Below are 23,208 nucleotides of genomic sequence, written 5' to 3'. Positions count from 1 at the left end.
CATAAATCTACCAGATTTCATCTGTGCATTTAACTGGGCCCATTCACTCTCTTTCTAACGTGATATAGCAGCTGTTCAAGCCTCAGATATACTGTCTTTATATTTTGTTTTGTTTGGCCTTGTCCATTCATGGCTTTCTGCAGTAGATCTGACCGTTAGTTATTGTATTGGTTTTAAAAAAGCAGTGCGAGGTTACTTCTGGTGTTTTCATATGTTCATTTGGTTAAAATATCTTCAGGTCCTGCTGGATCTTCACTTTGCTGTAGGAAGGATCCAGAAGACCAATCGAGGAGCTTCCCTAGGTGGATCTTTTTGGTATCTTCGCTATAAATATTTGCTCAAGAGAGCTTCTAAAGAAGTTTTTTGACAGCGATTAAAAATTAACATGCTTTTGGGCTTCCCTGGTGGCGCAGTGGTTGAGAGTCCGCCTGCCGATGCAGGGGACACAGGTTCATGCCCCGGTCCGGGAAGATCCCACATGCCGCGGAGCGGCTGGGCCCGTGAGCCGTGGCCACTGAGCCTGCGCGTCCGGAGCCTGTGATCCACAACGGGAGAGGCCACAACAGTGAGGCCCGCGTACCCCAAAAAAAAAAAAAAAAAAAAAAAAAAAATAACATGCTTTTGAAAAACTACTTTTATACTATAATAAATGTTTGGAAGAAATGATACCAGTAAATATAGCTAGATTTTAATAAACAAGTATTAAAGTTTGACTCTCAAGTCAGATTTTTGGGTTGGTGGTTACAGTTTAAAGGAAATGAGTACAGAGTGCATTTTTACAGCACAGCCTCTACGTGCGGGTTTTTTTACCCAAATATTCCTGACCTTCCAATATAATTATCATTATTATAGTTCCCTTTATACAATGAGACTATTCAAACAAGTGTAAAAGTTTTTCAGTGTGCTACCTTGATTACTCCTTGGAATTAGCAGAGGATAATAATGTTGTGAATTATTTTTCTTCTTTCTTGATTTCTGAGATGCCTACTGAAAATAGTAGCATCATCTGTGAAACTTCAGATAAGTGAATCATTTAGGCTAAGTTAGACCTATAATGATAGAGAAAATAAATTTTCCACTTTGAGTTGAATTTATGTAAGCAATACCTATTAAAATAATAATCGTGTATGGACTTTTCAAAAAGGACTGCATCTGCTTCTTTGAAGCATGACCTCGTATGATGCCTTGACCATATCTGGAATGATCAACTTTTGAAACAGCATTCAGTTGCTTTTTTTCTTCAAAGGCAAACACAAAGTTATGACATTGATCTGATTAAACACCACCATTGGATTAAGCTTTAAGAGAACCACAGTTCATCAAAACAGATTGAAGGGCCTCCCAGTTATAGGATGTACCCTCTGATAGGTCTGGGGTCTGGAAACCCAAGGAAGGACAGGTGGCTTCTCTAAAGAAGCTCCCATTTAGTGGGAAAGTGGAAAAGTAAACACATTATCATAATTAGCACAGAAGGGGGCTTGTGGTTGAGGTTAGCTCTTGGCCCTGCAGGCTGTCTCCTTTGAGGAGAATCTCAGAGGGTGAGTGGCAATGAAATGATGATAGAGGATCTTCTATCAGAATAAACAGCATACCCAGATCCTTTAAAAAGAGGGGGGACTGGCTCAGAGTCTTGGGTGGGAGGGAGGAAAGTATGAATGCAGGAACGAATGCCAAATGCCTGGCAGGTGCCAGCTCCTGGGGGTTTTATAATCCATGCTAATGAGTTTGGGCTTTATTCTGAGAACACCATTAAAGGGTTTTATGTAGGCAAGTAACGTAATCAGTTCGGCCCCTAGAAAGCTCATTCTAAGATTTAAGGATACCATAGGGGGAAAATGGTATTTTTTAATGCAAACTGTTATAAAATCACACTTTTTTTCAGCATCTTCTTTAAAAAGTGCTTTTCCCGGCGTTCCAAACCTAGGGTTCTTGACGCCTCGCTTTAGAGATGATCAGACAGGAAGGCATAACAAAAGTCCCTGTCCTGACTCGAAATAGCTGCCTCCACTTGGGGACCTAGAGTGAGTGATTTTTACAAGTTTGGAGGCCACTTGGAGTGTAAGTGGAGGTCATTTAGCCATACGGTGTGAGTTCACTTTCAGAAAAACAAACCAGGTAAGTGCAGTGCACATTAAAAAAAGGAAGCCAGGACTTCAGACTTACAGATTCTTTAATTTTCTTGGATAAATGAAAACAAACGATTGCCATTATAAATAGAAAGTAAAATTGATAAAGGGAAATCAGAGAGAACGTGGAATCTAGAGTAACTCTTAAGAGATCTGCTATGGCAACTGCAGACAGAGGAAACAAAGCAGGTGTGGTGGGTCCCAGAAGATAAATTCCATTTCGAACATGCAGTGTGAAAGCCTACAGAACCTTCATGTGGGGTGACTTTGTAGGTATGCCAATAAGGATCTTAGGGGAGATCTGAACCAGAGGTTAAGATTTACCAAGTTGTGCTCCTAATGAGGGCGCAGATCACATGATCCAGAGATTGACAGCCCCGGGTGAGATTGTTTTAACCCCTGAGGGTTAAAGCACAATGGGGTGCTCTTTGCTAAAGAAATGCGTCATGTCGCTTTCTTTGTTCAAACCTAATCTAGCTAAAGCCTCCTTGTAACTGTCTTGGATTTAAAAGCTGAGGCTCAAGTGAGTTATTTAACACTGTTGACTCTTAGAATTTGAGAATCAGTGTATCGGAGTTGGTTCATTTGCTGCCTCTGCTTTAGTCTTATCTCATACCCATTATTGTGGCACTTAAGTAATTAGAGAAACATTCCAGTATTTGCCTCTAGGCAGCAGAGGAGAAGTACATACACCTTGGACTTTTTTTCCTTTCTCTCCTCATAAGTAATACTGAGCCATCATTTGAGTATCACTTTCATTTCTGTCTGGAACATAAATGTCAAATTGAGCCAGGCAGTGAAAATAACAAAGAAATGAAGCTACCAAAATGCCTGAGCGGCTGGGTTCAATTCAGGGCAACATTTTCACCTTGAGGCGTTTGTCCTAAACTCAGGCTTAAGTTTTGCATGGAGTAGAAAATGCATGGAAATTTTATAAATGCACTATAAAAAAATTCACTTAATACGGTATCTTTCTGTGAAGAGTGCCAAGGAGTACCCTTGAGAGTACTTGAGAGAGTTAGGAAATTTTCATGTTTCATAAGCTAGAAAATCACATTTTCCAGAACTTGTAGATTTTGGTCAATAAGGTGCTAGAGATCAGCATTGAATCAGCGAACTCTAATATTATTTTCCATCTAATAGATGTCAACTCAGTTTTGTACACGCCAAGAAAAAGGAGAATTTGGTGCCATTGAGAATGAAGTAGTTTAAATTCCTGATTGAAATGATATTGCTACTCTGGCATCCAGGCTTCCAGTGGGAAAAAGTATGAGGCCAGCTGCTGGGTATTAAACCTGTACTTTTCATAAGGCTTTTCAGCAGTACTAGTATATAACAGATTAAACGGAAAAAAAAAAAGATGGCAACTGAATTTATACTTTCCAATTCTCAAATTAAAGCTAGACAGTCAGCAGTTCCAGAATCTAGACATCTAATCCTTGCAAAATGGTGTCACGGGGGCAACCACTGAGTGTTCAGGGAAAAGAAATGCTGGTCTTGGTTTTGACTTTGGATTAGCAGACATTGTATCAATAGAACTTCTCTAGAAGGGCGCTTTCAGGTGGTGAAGGAGTAGCCAGATTAAGGTTTTTAAAACACCTCCATCAAGTTAAGAAAGTAGGCCTTGGTACTTTCGTATGAGACACCAGACTTCAAAGAAAAGATGTACTTGCGATCTGACTGAGAGGTTTTATAATTTTTTATTGGATCCAGTTTTCTAAGGCATGTTAGAAGAGTAACTAACATGACACATGTTTTTCCTCTCTTCCTCCAAATAAAGGTAACAACTAACCAAGAAGTTATGCCACTAAAACCCTACCATCTTTTATAACAGTTTGCTTATTACATTGTTGCATGCAGCTTCCGCGTTCCCATGGTATTGAGCATGAGTGATATGCATAGCCAGACTGAAATAGTCTCCACAAACGAACTTTTGTTTATGCTTTTGAGATGTAACATGTCTGCTCAGGGCTCTGTTGCTTTTTTACAGAATCCATTTTTTTCCAATTAAAAAAAATAACATTATATTAAGAGAGTCTTCTTTTTACCAATTAGGTCAAAGTCCTAAAATTTTAAGACCCAAACCCCATGGTTTAGAGCGAACTGATTCACAAACCATAGGTGACTTTGCTACAAGAAGAAAGGGTATGTACTTTAGCACCGCATGCTGGCTGGGGTGTTGGGAATTTATTTATTCTGTGATGTTGTTTCCTTTAAAAGTAAAGGAGAAGAGCCTTAAATACTATTTTGTTGTAAATAAAACTTCCCAGCACGTAATTTCTAAAGTGAATGCTTCCCATAATACACAGCGAGTATATTTGTTATGCCATTAACAGCAGCATGTTAAATATTTGATAATATATGATATTCAGTCTTTTCCTTTTGCATTATTCTTTTAACCTTTTAGACATCAATAGAGTGTTTTCTTTAAGCTTGTGAGATGCTTGTGAGTTCCAGTTGTCTCCTGTATTTATGTATAATGTATATATTCTGTTCTGAGACAATATATAATCATTTCCATGGATTCATTATTTTATGCCATTACTTAGAATTTGACAGTTAAGCAGCTCTTAGCCTCTGTGTTTTAAAAAAAAGTGAAAACATCAGAGTTAAAGAAATACTTGCAAGTGAGCACAGCATTCTGTACATGTCCGTTTTGAGTGTATAGGTGAGCAAAATTATTTTAACTCAAACTTAAATCAACGTAGCCTTCAGAAAATCTCATTGAATTTTTTTGTATTTGAGTTGCCAAAAATACTTCGGCATAAACCCCAGAGAATCTACATGATCCTTTAAAATGACTACCTACTTTATAGTTGGAAGGTAATTATAACTTGGTTGACTCAATGTACACATATATGCACAAAGACTAGAGGAGGGATGCCTGGAAAAAATGAAGACTTTAGAGTGGCAGGATGACGTGTAACTAAAATATTTACCTAACATGTTTAAATAGTATCCTAAAATATAATGGATATTAACAAATAATATTGTTGAAGTTCTTTTGCTCATGTCATGAATTTCTGAAAACTGAGTCTTACTTTAAGGGCGAAGAGCTCTGTGGAATATATACTGGCAGAGTAATTAATTGTCCACTGCAATAATAGGGTAAATAAGCAAAAACAACTTATAGATAAAACTAATAGGAACATTAGCATTTATTTTTACTTAATTTGTTAAAGGATGTTGTTGGTTAAATTAAGCTAAAAATTTGAGGCAGTTGTTAAATTGTGGCCTTTTCTCAGAGCAGAGTTTGAGTATAAAGATATAATTATTGCTTTGTTTTATTTGGTTCCAGACTGGGCCTGAATTAATTTAAAAGATTTGGTTATTAATTCTTTTTGTCAGTTTTTGGTTTTAGCGAAGTTTTGTGTTTATTGCTTCCCAAACATCATTTTATATGTATAGTTGTATAAATGATGCTTCAATGTTGATGACGAAGACTGTTTTTACATAGAAAATTAAATGTCCGTGTTTGAGGATAAAATTAGTGAAAAAAATAAAATAAGGAAATAATGAAAAGTATAAATCAATAACTATGAAGGAATTGGGTCACATTACTCTTTCTTGTTCTCATTGTTTATATTCATAAAATATTTACTTAAGAAGCAACATGTTGTAATAATAGAGTTTTATTGCGACTTTCAGTCAACAATCAGGAAACATTATCTGATTTAGCTTTTGCCACTAATTTTTTAGCTGTGTGACCTCGGAAAAATCACATAACATCAGTGTACTTCTTTTCATGTGTGAAACTAAGCTGGTCCTAGGTGTACAGTGGCTATAATGTATAAATAGAGATGTAGAAAGAGGGTCTTGTTTTGTTTTCCAAATTTCTGTATGCTAAAGTCTCTCTTTTTTTTTCTCGTTTGTTTCAGTCAAGCCAGCACCTTTAGAAATAAAACCTTTGCCAGAATGGGAAGAATTACAAGCCCCAGTAAGATCTCCCATCACTAGGAGTTTTGCTCGAGAGTAAGTCTTTGTTTAAAATACTCAGCTTGATTGTGCATTATAATGGAGAGTACCTAGAACAGTGGTTCCCAAAGGATGGTCTGGGGAGCCTCCCTTTTTGGGGTTCTGTGAAGTCAAAACTATTTTCATGAATATACTAAGATGTCATTTGCTTTTCCACTCTCCTTCTCTCATGAGTGTACACTGGAGTTTTCCAGAGGTGGCATAATATTGGACGATATCGTTGTGAGAGCTAATAGTGTATGTATTTGTGTACACTTGTCTTTTTAAATTTTTTTCTATTGTAGGTAATGTGGTAAATATCAGTAGATATCACCCATATTAACCAAAGTTCCTTGGGGTTCTCAATAAATTTTAAGAGTGTGAAAGGTTCATGAGGCTAGAAATTTCTGAGAACTACTGCTCTGGAAAATACGGTAGTTTCTTGTAGGGATTATTTAATGGAGATTCATTTAAATGTATATGTGGAAATGAAAAGAATGTTTGTAATTACAAACCTGTGTTGAATGTGTACGTGTGTGAATATATGTGTGTGTGTGTGTGTGTGTGTGTGTATGTGTATATATATATATATATATATATATATATATATATACATATAGTTTTTTTAAATAGTAATTCTTAAATCTTCCTTTTTATATCTGTGTCTTTCTACTTATCCTCCACATCACTAGCAATACTTTTCTCGTTGTTCTGCAGAAGGTACTTTGTTGTTGGTTTTTTTTAACATCTTTATTGCAGTATAATTGCTTTACAATGGTGTGTTAGTTTCTGCTCTCTAACAAAGTGAATCAGTTATACATATACATATATCCCCATATCTCCTCCCTCTTGCGTCTCCCTCCCACCCTCCCTATCCCACCCCTCTAGGTGCTCACAAACCACTGAGATGATCTCCCTGTGCTATGCGGCTGCTTCCCACTAGCTATCTGTTTTACGTTTGGTAGTGTGTATATGTCCATGCCACTCTCTCACTTCGTCCCAGCTTACCCTTCCCCCTCCCCGTGTCCTCAAGTCCATGCTCTAGTAGGTCTGTGTCTTTATTCCCGTCTTGCCCCTAGGTTCTTCATGACATTTTTTTTTTTTTTTAGATTCCATATATATGTGTTAGCATACAGTATTTGTCTTTCTCTTTCTGACTTACTCTGTATGACAGACTCTAGGTCCATCCACCTCACTACAAATAACTCAATTTCGTTTCTTTTTATGGCTGAGTAATATTCCATTATATATCTGTGCCACATCTTCATCCTGCAGAAGGTACTTTGATGCTCAGAAATATCCCTTTACAGAAGCAGACTTGAAGACATAGAGAACAAGCTAGTGGTTACCAGTGGCGGGGTGGTGGGGGCTGGAAATAGGGTGGGGAAGTGGGAGGTACAAACTACCTCCCACTACGAGATAAGTGGGAGCTTATCTTGGGTGTAAGATAGGCTCAAGGATGTATTGTACAACACGGGGAATAGAGCCAATATTTTGTAATAACCGTAAATGGAAAGTAACCTTTCAGAATTGTGTAAAAAAATCAAAACTTTTTTCAAAAAGAAAATATCCCTTTACAAATAACTATAAATATTAGTTGTGCATTTGAATGTGTGTGATAAATTGTACAGTAATAAATGCGTACAATAAATGATTGTAAGCATAAATGTTTCTGGAAGAATGTATACTATCACTCATTTTTACTTTCAAAGTGAATTGAGAAATTTTGGTCAGGATGGTGTTTGTGATGGTCATCTCTGTAATCAGCTCCTCCAGGTTTCCCATGTCTCCCCGGCCGGATTCAGTGCACAGCACGACTTCAAGCAGCGACTCACATGACAGTGAAGAGAATTATGTTCCCATGAACCCAAACCTGTCCAGTGAAGACTCAGTAAGTAGAATCTTCTCTTAACGTTTCTCTTCGTGAGTAGCCCTTCTGAATCATTCACACTAAACCTTTCTTCCAGTCCATACACCTTACCCTTCCATCTTTCTTTACTTAAGGAGAAAGGATAAAAGACAACTTTTTAAAAATGCTTTTGGGGGCTTCCCTGGTGGCGCAGTGGTTAAGAATCCGCCTGCCAATGAAGGGGACACAGGTTTGAGCCCTGGTCCGGGAAGATCCCACATGCCGCGGAGCAACTGAGCCCATGCGCCACAACTACTGAGCCTGCGCTCTAGAGCCCGTGTGCCACAACTGCTGAAGCCCACGCGCCTAGAGCTCGTGCTCTGCAACAAGAGAAGCCACTGCAATCAGAAGCCCGGGCACCGCAAGGAAGAGTACCCCCAGCTCACCCCACAACTAGAGAAAGCCCGCACGCAGCAATGAAGACCCAACGCAGCCAAAAATAAAATAAATTTTAAAAATTAAAAAAAACACTTTATATAAAAATGCTTTTGAAAAACAGCATCATCAAGTCTAAAACCAATAAAGGGTCAAAGTGTAATATTAACATCTATAAAGTAGATACAAGTTAGTTAAAAATCACAAAATTTTCCAGTTATATTTCTTTTAAGATGTACTTCACTTTTGAAACTATGCAAAAAACTACTTTTTACTGGAAGCATTTTATAATGCATTTCTCCAGACCTACGTCAGCGCACTCAGAGTAAAGCAGTCTTATGCCGAGGGTTTTTAATAACCTTTCAGTAATACATCCTTAGGTAGGGCTTAAAGATCAAAGAAGACCTGTTAAAACCTGATTTACTTCAGACTGACTGTTATTACCCCAAGGCCCAAGAATTTTGTAATAGTAGCAAGCATTATGTTCCCCAGAAATCAGGTAGTTGCCAGAAAATACTTCAGATGTTTAAAAATACAAGCCAATTTTAATTTTTTAAAAATCTTTTCCTCTTGCTTTCCCTCAAACCAGAGACACTGCTTGCTCTGTTATTTGCTTTTTAGTAGATATCAGTTGGCATTAGGATCCCCTCTGAGTAACAGAAAATAAGCAAATAACAAGGCCTTAAGGCAGACGTTTCTTTCTTTCTCACATAGAATTCCAGAGAGTCAATCCGTGGTTGTCGTGGCAGCTTTTTGTTCCAGGAGCCCTCGGGGATCCTTGCCCCTTGCCGCTCTCCAGACTGCTGTCCCCTGGGTCTGGCTTCACAGGCTCAATAGAACAAGATGATGGTCCAGCCAGCAGATTCACATTCCAGGCTGCAGAATGGAGGGAAAGGAAGAAGCAGCAAAGGATGCAGCCCAATTGCCTCATAGAGAAGGTTCCCAGAAACTGCGGAGTCCAAACTGTTGACCAGGACTTAGCCTCTGGCCACATAAACACGAAAGGGACTGGGAACCGTAGCCTTTGTACCGAGGGACAGTGGGCCTGGCTAAAAATCCCCTTCCCGGTGGAAAGGGGAGAACAGATCATGGGGCACAACCAGACAGCATATGATAAGCAAATATCTAATGTCAAAATTTGGCATGAATGACGTTTTAGTGACTTTATTTTCTTTAAAACAATTCTGTTCAGAGATTGAATATATAAAGCCCTATTTTTTCATTGAATTTATGTCTTTAATGGACTTCAGGCAGAAACAGATTTCTCATGACCGTTTGTCAGGGGACAAAATTAAGTGATGTGAAAAGCCCGATTTGATGCTTGAACTAATTAACTGTGAAATATTATCAAATTCATCAAGTATTCAAAAATGAATAAGATAATTTAAAATATTTATGTCAACCCTGAATTAGAATACAAACGAACTCTATCAATACCATTTTCACGAATGTTTCAAGGTAGGGCAATTTTTATTAACTGACTTTCACTTCTGGGTTTGTAATTTTTCCATTTGATGAGTAGTGTTTTATTATTTTTATTAACTTAATTTTTTTTTCTTCATTATAGTAAACAGACTCTAGTAAGAGACTAAGTAGGGCTTCCCTGGTGGCACAGTGGTTGAGGGTCCACCTGCCGATGCAGGGGGTGCGGGTTCGTGCCCCGGTCCGGGAGGATCCCGCGTGCCGCGGAGCGGCTGGGCCCGTGAGCCATGGCCGCTGGGCCTGCGCATCCGGAGCCTGTGCTCCGCAGCGGGAGGGGCCACAGCAGTGAGAGGCCCGCGTACGGCAAAAAAAAAAATCTAAGTAAATCCTCAGTGCTGCCTTGGAGTACATATTACCCTCAATTTTCATCTTTAGGTGGTTAAATGAATTTTTTTATTACAAAAGTAATTCTTTTCTGAGATACTAAAGAATCTTTTATTTTGCCCAAAATAGTAAATAAACATAAAAATATTGGAAAGGACCTGTAATAGGAAAGTTTGAAAGTATGATTTGTCATGAGTAGGTGTTAGGTGAAGGGAAAAATCTAGAAAAAATCCGTTACAATCAGAAAGTCAAAGGAAAGGAAGATATAAAATTGTTCTTTTATATAGTATAACACTAAGCCAGAAAGGTAATTTTACCTGCACGGTAGAGGTGCGTAAATAACCACCAGATGGTGAATTTCTAAGGTACTGAGGCCCTATGGGTTAGAAATAAGCAAAAATGTCCCAAGTGAAAATATTCATGTGCCATTCACAATAGAAAAGTCAGCTGTGCCATTTCCATCTTATGCCACCAACTGCAAGGGCTCATCTTAGTCCAAACAACTTTTCCTTAGGAATGAATGTGATAGTTACAGCAATATTTCCCACACCTCTTGGAATTTAGTGTATCAGTGGAGAGCCATAGAAGTTCACAAGGTCTAACATATGCTCAGGTTGATGAAGTCGGTAAAAAATTCGTCTTGGAGAAGTTGAAACAGGAGTGGATCAAATCTGGTTTATAGGGACAATGAATATTAAATTCTGTACATTGAAATGTTGAAGCACAGTCTGTTTCCTATACTGGTGATCACGGAGCAGGCAGTGTCTAATGAAAGTGAATTGGTGATGCAGCCTGTTTTTTATACAAACATCCAAAGCCAAGCATTCGTGAAATGAACCCTTAATGTGACGCCTGAAATTCAAGTGACAGTACATCATCACTAAAGACATATATATTGTTTGTAACAACATCAAAAGTATGTTCAATAATTTTATGTATTTTTTTCAAGAATTTTAGAAAAAGTACTACTATATTTTTTCTCTTAATTCACAGAACACTTCATAATAACTCTTCAAATCTTAGGGTTTTTCTAAACTGTTTTGGGAAAACACTGGGTTAAAGCCTAGAATGCAGAGACAGGCTGTTCCCAGTTGAGATTAGATTAGATCAAGAGCAAATAGACTTTTTGGAGGGACACACATTTTAACAATACTTGAAGATGAAAACATTTCCAGTCCTAGTAATTAGACAGAGTACAGTTGAACTAGCAATTCTGAGAAATTCTCTTTAAGAACAGCTTACTGAGATTAAATGTGTACATCATATGAACTCAAGTGTTTCTTTCGTAGCCTACAACACCGTGAATAATTCTAGATGTTTCCAATTAGGGAAATTTCAGGTATGGGCTCTGTCATTACATTTGAATACAAAATTTTACACACGCACACACACACACACACACACACACACACACACACACACACACACACACACACCATGCAATCTGGCTTGTTTTTTTTATGTGAGAATGAAATATAGAGTCATTTGCAGAAAAAAATTTCAGTTTTTTCATGAATTAGAAGAAAGAGAGGGAGGGGATAGCTATTTGTACTAATTGAGCACTGACACTTGCTTACATTTTTTGTGCCCTACATGTTACTGTCAGTATTTTTTTAATGTTTTATTAGCGGTAGTTGATAAATTTGGTTTAAAAATCTGTTCCTACAAATAGGGCCATCACATTCAGTAGTGCAGGTTGTCTACTGCATACACATGCCGCATACAGTATGTAGGATATACAGTAGGCCGCACACATGCTGCATCCGAGTACACGCGACCCAGACCATGTCCCCCTCGCCAAGAGTAAACTCAGTGTTTTCCTAGCAATTGTCCCTTCCCTAAGTCACAGCTTAGTCTGTTTAACCCAAACAAAATGGAGTAGCAATATGAAAGAATCAGCAGAACCAGATTTATGCGGTTTCCAAATCACGTTGTTCATCCTAACAAGTATAAAATTGTCAAGTTGATTTACATCATTACGGTTTTCTTCGAAAGTATAAGCTAACATGTGAACAATAATACCTATGTGATAGAAGCCACAGGGACGAAAGTCCCTAATGAATATGTAGTGTCCTGAGAAGTCAGGAACATTCCCAGGTGAGGTTAAAAGCAGCAAGGCGTGGAAACAAGTCAGTTGTTGGAGCACATTTGAAGACTGTCACGATCAGAGTAGCGGGTGCATGTAGGGACATAAGTTCACGTCGTCCTTTCCTTTTTATTTAGCATTGATCTTCATGTTCCTAATAACCTATTTCTTTTTCATGTTTCTGCCTCAAGCTTTTTCATTCTTGCTGTTCATTGCTGTCCTCTCCCTTCCTTTTTTCTTTTTCTTTTCTTAGAGAGGAGTCCTTCTGTTGTACAGTTCCTATTAGGACAGAAAGGATAAGAAGACAGAAAATTAAGTGGTAAAAATTCCAGGCGGTTGAAACAAAACAGACTCTATTAATGGAGTCAGTATGCATAGCCCTTAGCTACCATACTTATTCTAAATTGATTTTAGTGTGAAAGCCTTTAACTCAAATATAGAACTTTAAAATTTTTTTTAATTTGAGAGGTGAGCTCAGGGTCTTTCTACTCCACCATCTTGGTCGATCCCTAAAAAAGTTTAATTTGAAAGCATGGACTATAACGATCCTATAGTTAAAGAATGTTATTGAGAACAGATATCATTTTAATAGCGTTATTGAGAACAGGTATCATTTTAAAATATCATTTTAATAGCATTGAGTTAGACTATTCCAACTGGGAATTCCCTGGTGGTCTAGTGGTTAGGACTTGGCACTTCCACTGTCGGGGGCCCGGGTTCAATCCCTGGTAAGGGAACTAAGATTCCTTAAGCTGCGCGGCACAGCCGGAAAAAAAAAAAAAAAGGAAAGAAAGAACTGTTGCAGTTAACTGTAGCTTGATGGCCCAGTCTTAGTCTGAACCAAGTTTTACTTTTCAAACTACTTTTAGCTTGCTTACCTATGCTATGTTTTAATCAATTTTTAAAATATTACTTATTTTTCCCCATCCTAAAAGATTATTTAATTTTCTAAGGAGACATTTCTTCAAGCTGTGTCCTCTTAAAATTACTGTTTAGGCTTGAGTAGATGGCAAACAAGGTAATAAGCAGTATGTCTCATGAATGTTTGACAGTTGATTTTGTTGTATTTTACTTTCAGAATCTTTTTGGCAGTAATAGTCTTGATGGAGGAAACAGCCCAATGATCAAGCCCAAAGGAGACAAACAAGTGGAATACCTAGATCTAGATTTAGATTCTGGGAAATCCACGCCACCACGTAAGGTAAGTGAAACTTCATTCTGTAAATACACTGAGCTCCCATTTGAAACCTGAAGAATTGGGTCTCCTTTGGGGGAATTTTCTTAGTATGTTTAATTTAAATTTAGTAAAGTCTATGACTTAATGCTTTTTCATAAATCACAAAAGTGTTAGACTGATAAGTTTACTTTTTCATCTCTGATGGTATGGAAGTTACGCACTTTGTACTCTCTTAGTGATTACCATCGAAATGCTTACTTACTAAATTCTAAAGTTCCAAAGTTAATCATGGTCTTCACTCCCTTTCCGATGTTAGTTCAAATTACTCCTTTTCTGACTTGCTTGGTATTTTTGTCCAAAAGTTTTAGGGTTTTTTGTTGTCCTTGTTGTTGTCACACTCACAAATTAGACATTAGTAGTAGTAATATTCTTACTATATAGACAATGTTTATATACATTTTCCTACACGTTTACCAACTTCTTTTTTTATGATTCCTTCTTGTGTCTTAGACCTTCCTTCTCTAATCATTTTCCTTCCTCCTTCCTTTAGAAGTTCTTTTCATGGAAGTCTGTTAATGGTAAATTCTTGCAGTTTTTGTTTAACTGAAATGTCTTTATTTTGCCTCATTCTGGAAAATGAGTATTGAGGGTTTTGCGGGGGGAGCAGTTTGAGTTCACAATTCTTCATTGACAGTAAGTTTCTCTCAACACATAGGAGATACTATTTGCTGTCACCTGGCTTCCATTGTTCCTGTGAAAAGTATGCTGTCAGTCTAATTGCAGTTCCTTTGTAGGTGATCTGTCTTTTCTATCTGGGTGATGTTAAGATCTTTTCTATATCTTTGATGTTCAGCAGGTTCACTACACTGTGTCTAGACATCTAGACATAGATTTTTCTTTATCCTGCTTGGTAGAAGTTGTGCAGTCTTTGTTTCTGGATTCATATTTTTTGTCAGTTATGGAAAAGTCTGAATCATTATCTCCCTAAATATTGTTTTTCCACGATTCTCTTTCTTCTGCCCTTTTAGGTTTCTGATTAGACAGTTAGAACTTCTCATTCTGTTTTTCTTATCTTTTACCACTCTTTCATATTTTCTAATTTCTTTGCTTCCGTGTAAAATTTCTTTAGATCTGTCACCAAGTTCACTAATTTCTCAATTCTTCTGCTTAACCTATGTGTTTAATTTTTAATCTCAATATTTTATCTTTCACTGCTGAAGTGGCATTCTGCTTGGCTTTTTTCCCCCAGATATGCCTATCTGATTTGAATAGCTTCTTACTCCTTTTTTGTTATCCTATTCCTTTTATTTTTTATTTTCCAATTCCTTTAAACATTTTATACACATATTTTATACTATTTATGCAGTAATTTCCATACCTGAAGTCCTTGGAGGTCTGAATCTGTGTTTACCGTTTCTCACACACCTGATGGCTTGTTTCCTTGTGTGTTCGTACATTTTTATTGTGAATTTATTTTGCTAAGCATATCTGTGGGAAACCTGCAGACCTAAATTTCCTTCAGAAAGGATTTGCATTTGCTTCTGCTAGGAAGCAGGTGATGCTACCACCCTAGGACTACCTCAGTTTCCTTCAAGGGTCCCTATCCTAACAGGATAGTTTTGGGTTCCGCATTCCTCCCACCCAGGCCTCCTGATTGCACTGCTCAGTTGACGCTCATCCTGAAGATGACACCGTCTTGACCCTTTAGCAGCTCTCTGCTCCCTCCATTTCTCTCACACCTTGGATATTTCCCTTAATTTCTCGTGAGCCCAGCAACGTGTTAATAATTAACATTTGTTTTAAGTTAGTGAGTATCTAGTTAGATTTTATGTAGCCTGCCATTCTTGAAATACTCCTTTTCAAAAAACATTTCTTAACTCTGAAAGTAAACACCTGTACCTGTTCTCAGGACTTGAAAAAGTCAAGCTTAAGCTAAAAGCAAGCTGTGTCTCTTAAGGTGAACCAGGGGGCTGCTCTCCTTCTTTTCTAAGAATTTCATCTGTTATGGGAGCATTAGTTTGAATTCTTAAATACAATAATTTTAAAATTAAGGGGAAAACAGAGTACAGTTAGGAGAGAGACAACATTGTTAAACTGATTTTTTGGAGACCCAGTAGAATTTCAAGAGTTATTCACAGTGCATATGTGTCTGTGTCTTAAGACTGGGGTTCACGCAGAAGCACCACTTTTTCTGTGGAGGTTTATGGGGTTTTTTCCTTTGCTTTTTAGCAAAAGAGCAGTGGCTCAGGCAGCAGTGTAGCTGACGAGAGAGTGGACTATGTCGTGGTTGACCAACAGAAGACCCTGGCTCTGAAGAGCACCCGTGAAGCCTGGACCGATGGGAGACAGTCCACAGAGTCTGAAACGCCAGCCAAGAATGTGAAGTGAAAAATGCCGCTTTAATGTCTCTGAACAAAAGAGGACTGAGCTGTAAGGAGAAATCCTGTTTGACTGAAGATAACTTGACCCTTGTACTCTAGGTAGATCCTCAACTGAACAGAGTCGAAGTCAGAGGACCTTTCAGACTTAATCAAGCCATTGAGCGTGTAAATGGTGCTTTGTGGTATCTGAACAATTCATCACATGTAAATAATGTGGGAAAATACTGTTGTTTGGTTCCCAGAGAAACATTTGTTTCGTAGTTAACACACTTGTAGTATTACTGTATTTATGCACTTTTTCATTTAAAACATTGGTTTGGGTATTCCCGAATGGACCTTAACATGATCCTTTTGGGAGTTCTTGTTTTCCTCACACTACTCTTAAGAACAATGCTACGTGAACTAAGCTACTTTCAACTGGGAAACTGCTCTTTCAGCAGCAGGGTAACAACATGACGTGAGAAGTAGATTCACAACATACCTTTCTACCTGAAACTTAACTGGGTAACTGTTAGCTGAAACTACAAAGTAGAGTTGGACTCATCATTCATTGCCTTCCAAAGTGCTAAGTAAGCATCGTGTTCCTACTGGTGTCAGGACTTTGTTCTCTGGTTCATGGACATTTGGTTTTCAGTGGTGGGACTTTCTTATGTTTTGTTAACTACAGTGTTTTGGGCTCATTAAGTGAAGATTCTGCCAGGTGGGATCTTACACCTTGGAAAGAGTGAATAATCACACTGTCAAGTAAGCGTACAACTCACTGATGGCATGTGGTGACGACGTGCTCTCACATTTTCAGCATGTATTAAACTTTACGTTATTTGCAAAGTGTAGATTATATAACTAATCAGGTACGTACCAGGCACTGATGTGCTAATACAATGATCAGGTTTAGACAGTGAGCTTTAGTTGTATTCGTGTTAGTCCTCTAATGCTGGTTTCCAGTTTGGAATTAATGGCACAATTGACATTCACTGTTAGTTATAGCAACATACTGTGATTTCTAATTAGACAGTCATTCAGATTTATTACTCTAAGAATGAAATTCTGTCTTTTGACACCATAGTGCCCTTTCTATGATTTTTTTTTTAAACTTTACTTAATATTCTTCTTGGCCTTATCCTATTTAAATCCCTATGCAATTAATATTTTATATCTGCATTTTTAAAAAAAAACAGATGTTATATAAGTGATTCTCATATGTAGCACCTATTGCTTTTCCAGTAAAAGAATTAAGGCTTGTGTACTGTGATTTATATTCACTGCCCCAATTCAAGAAATATTGGAGCCTTGCTATAATGTGAAATCTTAAAGTCATGGACCTCTTCCAACCAGATTTCTGAAACCACCAGAGGTATCGTGTAATTCTTTCTCACCTATAACATGGTCCTATAGCAAGACCACACATTATCTATAGTAAGGCTACAATTTATCTGTCTTGGCTTTGCAATGTAATTTAGAAAGCAGGTATAGTTATTGGTTTGATTGGTTTTTAACTAAGTTACATACAATCTCTTATGTACTGATTTGAGACTTACTAACAGTGTTTGGAGGGGACATAGAGATTGAAGAGCCCACAGCTGAGGCATGTTTCCCTCCATGCAGACCTTTAATGTTACCTGAGTACACAGATGTGCCCTGATTTCTGGCCCCTTGGTCACCGTACTGTGCCTAATCAGTGTCATGGGTTTATTATGTCCCCTCCATGAGCTAAAAACGTTCATAACAAGATGAATTGTAGACAAGTAACATTGGATGCTTTTAAATGTTTGCTTCTTTTTAAACAAAAACTAAAACCCAGAACTGAATTTTGAGGTGGATTTTTAAATAAAAAAACATTGTTTGAGTTTGCTGTGAGTAAGCTGTTTTATAATGAAACCACAAACTAGAGTCGAAAATCATTGAAATGTGCCTCAACTGTCAAAACACATAACGCAGTTGATGTGTGAAGATACCAAATTGTGTGGCATGGAGGATAAACATACTTTGAGATTTAGAACACAACAATAAATATATTGTTAATTCAAAAATAGAGATCTTGGGGGCTTCCCTGGTGGCGCAGTGGTTGAGCGTATGCAGGGGACATGGGTTTGTGCTCTGTTCCGGGAAGATCCCACGTGCCGCGGAGCGGCTGGGCCCGTGAGCCATGGCCGCTGAGCCTGCGCGTCTGGAGCCTGTGCTCTGCAATGGGAGAGGCCACAACAGTGAGAGGCCCGCGAACCGCAAAAAAAAAAAGAAATCTCGTTTTAAAAGCTACCTATCAGAAGAGTCTAAGGCAATAATGAACTTTTTAGTGTAATTTCTCAATTTTTTGCAAGTTACCATTTTGAAGACCCGCGGCACTCAAATCTGTAGAAATTTTCCCATTACGCAGAGTAATTTAAGAATTGAAAATTAGGCAGTTTGTTAAACTAAATCACATTAAACATTGCATTAACAAATTAAATGAAAAGACAGTCTCTTATAGAGCGGTATTTCCCAAAGATTTTTTAGCACTAGAATCTCTTTTAAGTAAACTCTTGTGTAAACTCTTGATCGGTGTAACTGTATTTTGAGTCCACATTTATGTTTACTTGTCTTAGAACATTACTAAGAATAACATTTCTAAGTAACACAAATGTGAAATTGGGGTTATAGATAGTTGGTGAAACCTTAGCTGCCAGCCTGTTTCTATGCCTTGTTTTATTCACATGCTATCAAGAGAATTTTGCTTCATGCAAATGTAAGTAAGTACAAATAATAATAGGGTTTAAACACACATTTCAGGAGATTCTTTAACTAGAAATAGATAAAGTTGTATTCCCAGGTTTATATAAACGTAAATTATCCTGGTAGTGGAAGTTTATACATAGTCAGACTCCACAGTGTGGTAAAATAGTGTATGTAACACATTAGAATGTGCATTTTTAATAAGTTTTTAAACTACACACTTTTATAAAAACAAAATCTGAATCAAACTCTTTAATACCCCTAATCGCCCACGAGAAGCTGAGTTTTGGCCAGGCATGGGTTGAACACCACTGGTTAACTGTGTAACAGTTGTGTTATAAATCACAAGTTTTTTTCTCCCACGTTTGATGCTCTCTACCTTTTATTCCTTATTTTGAAAAACTGTACAATTTTATGAACGTTTGAATACCAGTGCGCAGCTCTGCTTTCAAAACTCAAAATTCATACTTGAATAATGTAAGCTATTTAACCCACAGGATGCATCACCTTAGAAAGCTATAAAAGTGGTTTTTATCTACACTCTATACGTTTTCATCTTTATTTTTATCAATACCATATAAGCTACTGTGAGCATTTTAGAGAATTCCATAAAGGTACTATGAGTGTGTGTATGTATATATAGCATTGTATTTAATCATAGACTAAGTTTAATTTGATATAGAAATACTGCCATACTTGTACATTAATGTCATAAGTCATGATTCCCTCTGGACTCTTTATATTTAATTCATCGGAGGTCGTAATCTTCATAGTCATAAATGCATTCAAACTGGAAATCGAACACCAGTGTTTGTTTTTCTTTTAGTGGGAAGTTGTCTGCTTTCCCCCTTTAGCAAAAACAGTATTTTTTATATTTTGTTAAACTGTTGACTATTTTATGCCTGTATACTATACCATAGGCATAATTCTTAGATATTCCCAAACACTCTTAGTGCCTCCTTATTTGGCCCATTGAAAGTATTGGTGTTAGTATTTCGAACGAATAACCCTTTAAAAATATACTAGCCTTAAACATTTTAGAAACAACAAGGGGGACTGAATCTTTTTATTCCTATCTTTGGGTCATGTGGTAGGTCTTATCCTCCATTGTTAGATAAGCAGTCAGGTCTGTAACAGGATTGACATAACATGACCAAACCAAGTGGATACAGAGAGAGAGGGAGGCATATCCCAGGATAACAGTTGTTGTCAATAACGTCAGCTATATGTAAATCTGTATATAATTTAAAATACCAACAACTATGAGGTGAAAAAGCCATGGTGCAAATGAATGTTGTAGACATCGTGGACTTGTTCTGATGAAAAATCACTTGTCGGGTTGTTGAGATGATTGGTTTTAATCTGACTAAATATGTTTATATATCACTACAGCTTGAAATAATTTAGTTCATCCTCCATAGACTTATCTTTCTTTAGGATCAGTATAACGCATGTTGTGAGTTTCAACAGACTGTTTCATCAAGGGATTAACATAGCTTCTGGCTTCCTTTACTAAAAAGATATGGCTTTGTGTGAGTTCTTGTAACCTAAATCAATTGTTGATAATCATTCCAAATTTCCACAGCAGAATCTTATGTATAAACTTATTTCTCCCCTCTTGCACATCTTCTTTTGTAAAGATCCTATTGTAGATATTTTCTGCTACCAAATAAAACTTTTCAAACAATTTGGTTTCAAGACCTCAAGTAGTCAATTTGGATACTGAAACGGTGACCCAATATGGACATAAAACTTCTATTTCCAACTCTTCCTTAGAGTCTTTTATCTAAATCAAAAACCCAATTCTGCCATTAACTACACTTCCCAGTTCTACTTCTATAGGGTCACTCATTTTCTGCAGTAAAGATCCCACTAAATCATGCTAAATATAATAGTCATGCTCTAACTAAATAGGAAAAGCTCCTGAGACCCAGTTGCCCTACGCGTATGCGCGTTATTCCTTCATGTAGCCAATGCTACGAGCACTTTGTTGAGTAAAAGGCCAATAAGTAAGGGCCTGTGTGCAACCTTTACCATCGGGAAATACATTCCCAACATGACTTGGGAAATGCTAGCTGGCTGGGCTTCTTCATTTCTAGGAAAGTTTTCAGACACCTCCAGTGCTTCATAAAACCCCAAGAATTACCATAAGTCACAGCATTTTGCAGCTCTGACTCTGTCATTAGATCATACTTGGGAAGTTTGGGAAGAAAATTAAGTTCCTAAAGTTTATTCCTATAATTCGTTAGGACAGGACTTTATTACTTTTAATCGTGGTTATGTTGGTGATTCACATCGTAGCTCAACACGTCTCTGATTTTGTGTGTGGTGCCCAGAGCATTTGGAGGACTCAGTATGTGGTGGTACAGAAAAGAAAAAGTCCCATAAATGTTTTAAAAGCCCACTTTCTCCAATATGGTATCATGATGGTTAATGTGTCAACTTGGCTAGGGTGTGGTGCCCGTGTGTTTGTTCAAACACTAGTGTAGACGTTGCTGTGAAGATACTGTGTAGATGTGATTAACATTACAATCTGTTTAGGTAAAGCCGATCACCCTCCATAGTGTGGATGGGCCTCATCCAATCAGTTGAAGGCCTTTACAGCAAAAACTGAAGTTTCCCACAGAAGAAGGAATTCTGCCCTAAGACCGTAACATAGAAATCCTGTGTGAATTTCCGGGCTGCCAACCTGCCCTACAGATTTCAAACGTGCCGTCCCCATTTCCATAGATAGATGCACAGCATACATGGATAGATGGATGGGTGGATGGATGGACAGATTCCTTCTCTGGGTCTACTCCCTATTCATTGTGGGAGGAGACATACAAGGACATGAATACCAGGAAGTAAGGATCGCTGGCAGCATCTTAAGAGGCTAGCTATCACAAAGGCAGAGTTGAGTGTTAAGAGATGACACTAAAGATGGAGGGCCTTAAGGACCAAGGAGCTCAAGTGTATTGAGAATTAAGAACTTTAAAATGTCAGAAGACAAATCCTGGAAAGAGTAGGCCACAGGAAGTCAGGAGACAGTGCTGAACCTGCGTCTATGAGTTTAGCTCTGTGTCCTTATAAATTACAAAGCTATTCAACAGTTAATTGAGACACTGTGTTTTATAGTTACTCTTAGTTAATCCTCGTAATACTGTGAAGTAGGTAATGTTATTCTCTCCAACCTTCAAGTTCCAACTTAAACAGTTCCACAAGGCTTTCCCTCAACTACCCCACCCAGAGGTGCTAGCTCCTTCCTCTGAAAGTCACAAAATCGGCAAGTCTCTTCCGTTTTTCACTTTGGACTTTTGTGATGGTATATTAATTTGCTAGGGCTACAATCACAAAGCACCACAGACTGGGTGGCTTAAATAACAGATTTATGTTTTCACAGTTCTGGAGGCTAGAAGCTAGAGGTCAAGGTGTAGGCTGGTTTAATTTCTTCTGAAGCCTCTTTCCTCGGTTGGTAGATGGTCGCCTTCTCACTTTAACCCTCACTTGGCCTTTTCTCTGGACATGGGAATCCTGGTGGCACATTCTCTCCTTATAAGGACAGGCAGCCATATTGAATGAGACCCTCACCTTTATGACCCATTTAACCTTAATTTGCTCTTTTAAAAGCCCCATCTTCCAAAAACAGTCATATTCTGAGGTACGGGGCGGTTGGGGTCTTCAACATGAATTTTGGGTGGAACAATTCAGTCCATAATAGATGGCTGTGTTTAGCTCATCTACCTAGCTATATGCACCTTAGAATAAAAACTGTCTTATTCTGTCATTACATCAGTCACAGCCCTGCAGGAAAAGATGGCACATTCAAAGGAGTAATTGAAGAGAGTTGAATGAAGAAACTGTTGCAAATCTGTAGATTGGGTGAAGGGAACAAACAAGGGGTGGTTAAAAACCACTAGCAACAGTAAGAAGCCATCAGCACTTTTGGAACTAAGGAGGGAAATGGTGCTGTTACTGACACCCAGCAAGAGCTGTCCACCAGCAGACATTTCAGCCTTAGGTAAAAGGACGCAACCACTACCAATTGCAGACCAGCAGGGAGGGAGTCAGGTTACCTCTCCTATGACTTGCCATTGGCTAAAGACAACCAGCAGCCAGAAATAACCCAAGAGATGTAATATCAATACATGGAGGTCATCTTCTCAGGGCACATGGCAAGGCGGAGAAGGCAAGAGGGCAGGTCAGACAGAGCAAACAGAGAAAATCCTTCACAATCGTCATATTTATTACCGTGTCAAACCATCAAAGAAATAAAGGGTCTGTGGAAGATTGGCTTGCTTAACAGCTGATCCAAACTCTTTCTAGAGTGCCATCGTGTACTTCAGACGCTGTAAGGATAAAAAACTACATTTCCCAGACTTCCTTGCAGCTAGGGCCTGGCCCATCCTCCGCTTTCCACCAGTCACATTCAAAGTCAGAAACAGTTCAGTGGAGCGGGAGGCGGAACTCTGCGAAGCATCAGTATTGTTAAATCAAGCCGTTCACTTTTAGTAGATGAAGCGATGGTTCCTGATCCTTGGTCGACAGCTAAGATGGCGTATTCTTGGAGCCCACGTCTGTGGTGGCAGCTTCCTGCACCCTCATGGCGCCATGGGCACGTGATCCTGGATTCAGCCACTAGTGAGGTGATTTCTTGAACCCAGATTCCTGATTGTTTCCATGTCTGGCTCTTCTGTGGCATTGTT

General features: G+C 38.2%; 1 protein-coding gene across 6 annotated transcripts in view; it reads left to right on the top strand.

Moving 5' to 3' along the window:
• GAB1 (GRB2 associated binding protein 1) overlaps nucleotides 1–17,660 on the top strand; it is a 125,688-nt gene extending 108,028 nt beyond the window's left edge. For 3 of the 6 annotated variants that reach the window (XM_032633046.1, XM_032633045.1, XM_032633051.1), the window contains 5 exons: nucleotides 4,182–4,271; nucleotides 6,005–6,098; nucleotides 7,848–7,971; nucleotides 13,335–13,457; nucleotides 15,663–17,531. In XM_032633046.1, the coding sequence (XP_032488937.1) occupies nucleotides 4,182–4,271; nucleotides 6,005–6,098; nucleotides 7,848–7,971; nucleotides 13,335–13,457; nucleotides 15,663–15,821 (590 nt within the window). In that variant the 3' untranslated portion in view covers nucleotides 15,822–17,531. Of the gene's footprint in view, nucleotides 1–4,181; nucleotides 4,272–6,004; nucleotides 6,099–7,847; nucleotides 7,972–13,334; nucleotides 13,458–15,662 lie in introns of all 6 variants that reach the window. The other 3 variants (XM_032633049.1, XM_032633050.1, XM_032633047.1) reach the window with 3 other exon arrangements.
• The last annotated feature ends 5,548 nt before the right edge of the window (nucleotides 17,661–23,208 follow it).

This window comes from Phocoena sinus, chromosome 5 (genome assembly GCF_008692025.1).
Source record: "Phocoena sinus isolate mPhoSin1 chromosome 5, mPhoSin1.pri, whole genome shotgun sequence".
In the NCBI taxonomy this organism is placed as follows: domain Eukaryota; kingdom Metazoa; phylum Chordata; class Mammalia; order Artiodactyla; family Phocoenidae; genus Phocoena; species Phocoena sinus.
The sequence above is the reverse complement of the archived record's forward strand: the minus strand, read 5'-3'. Positions and strand labels throughout refer to the sequence as shown.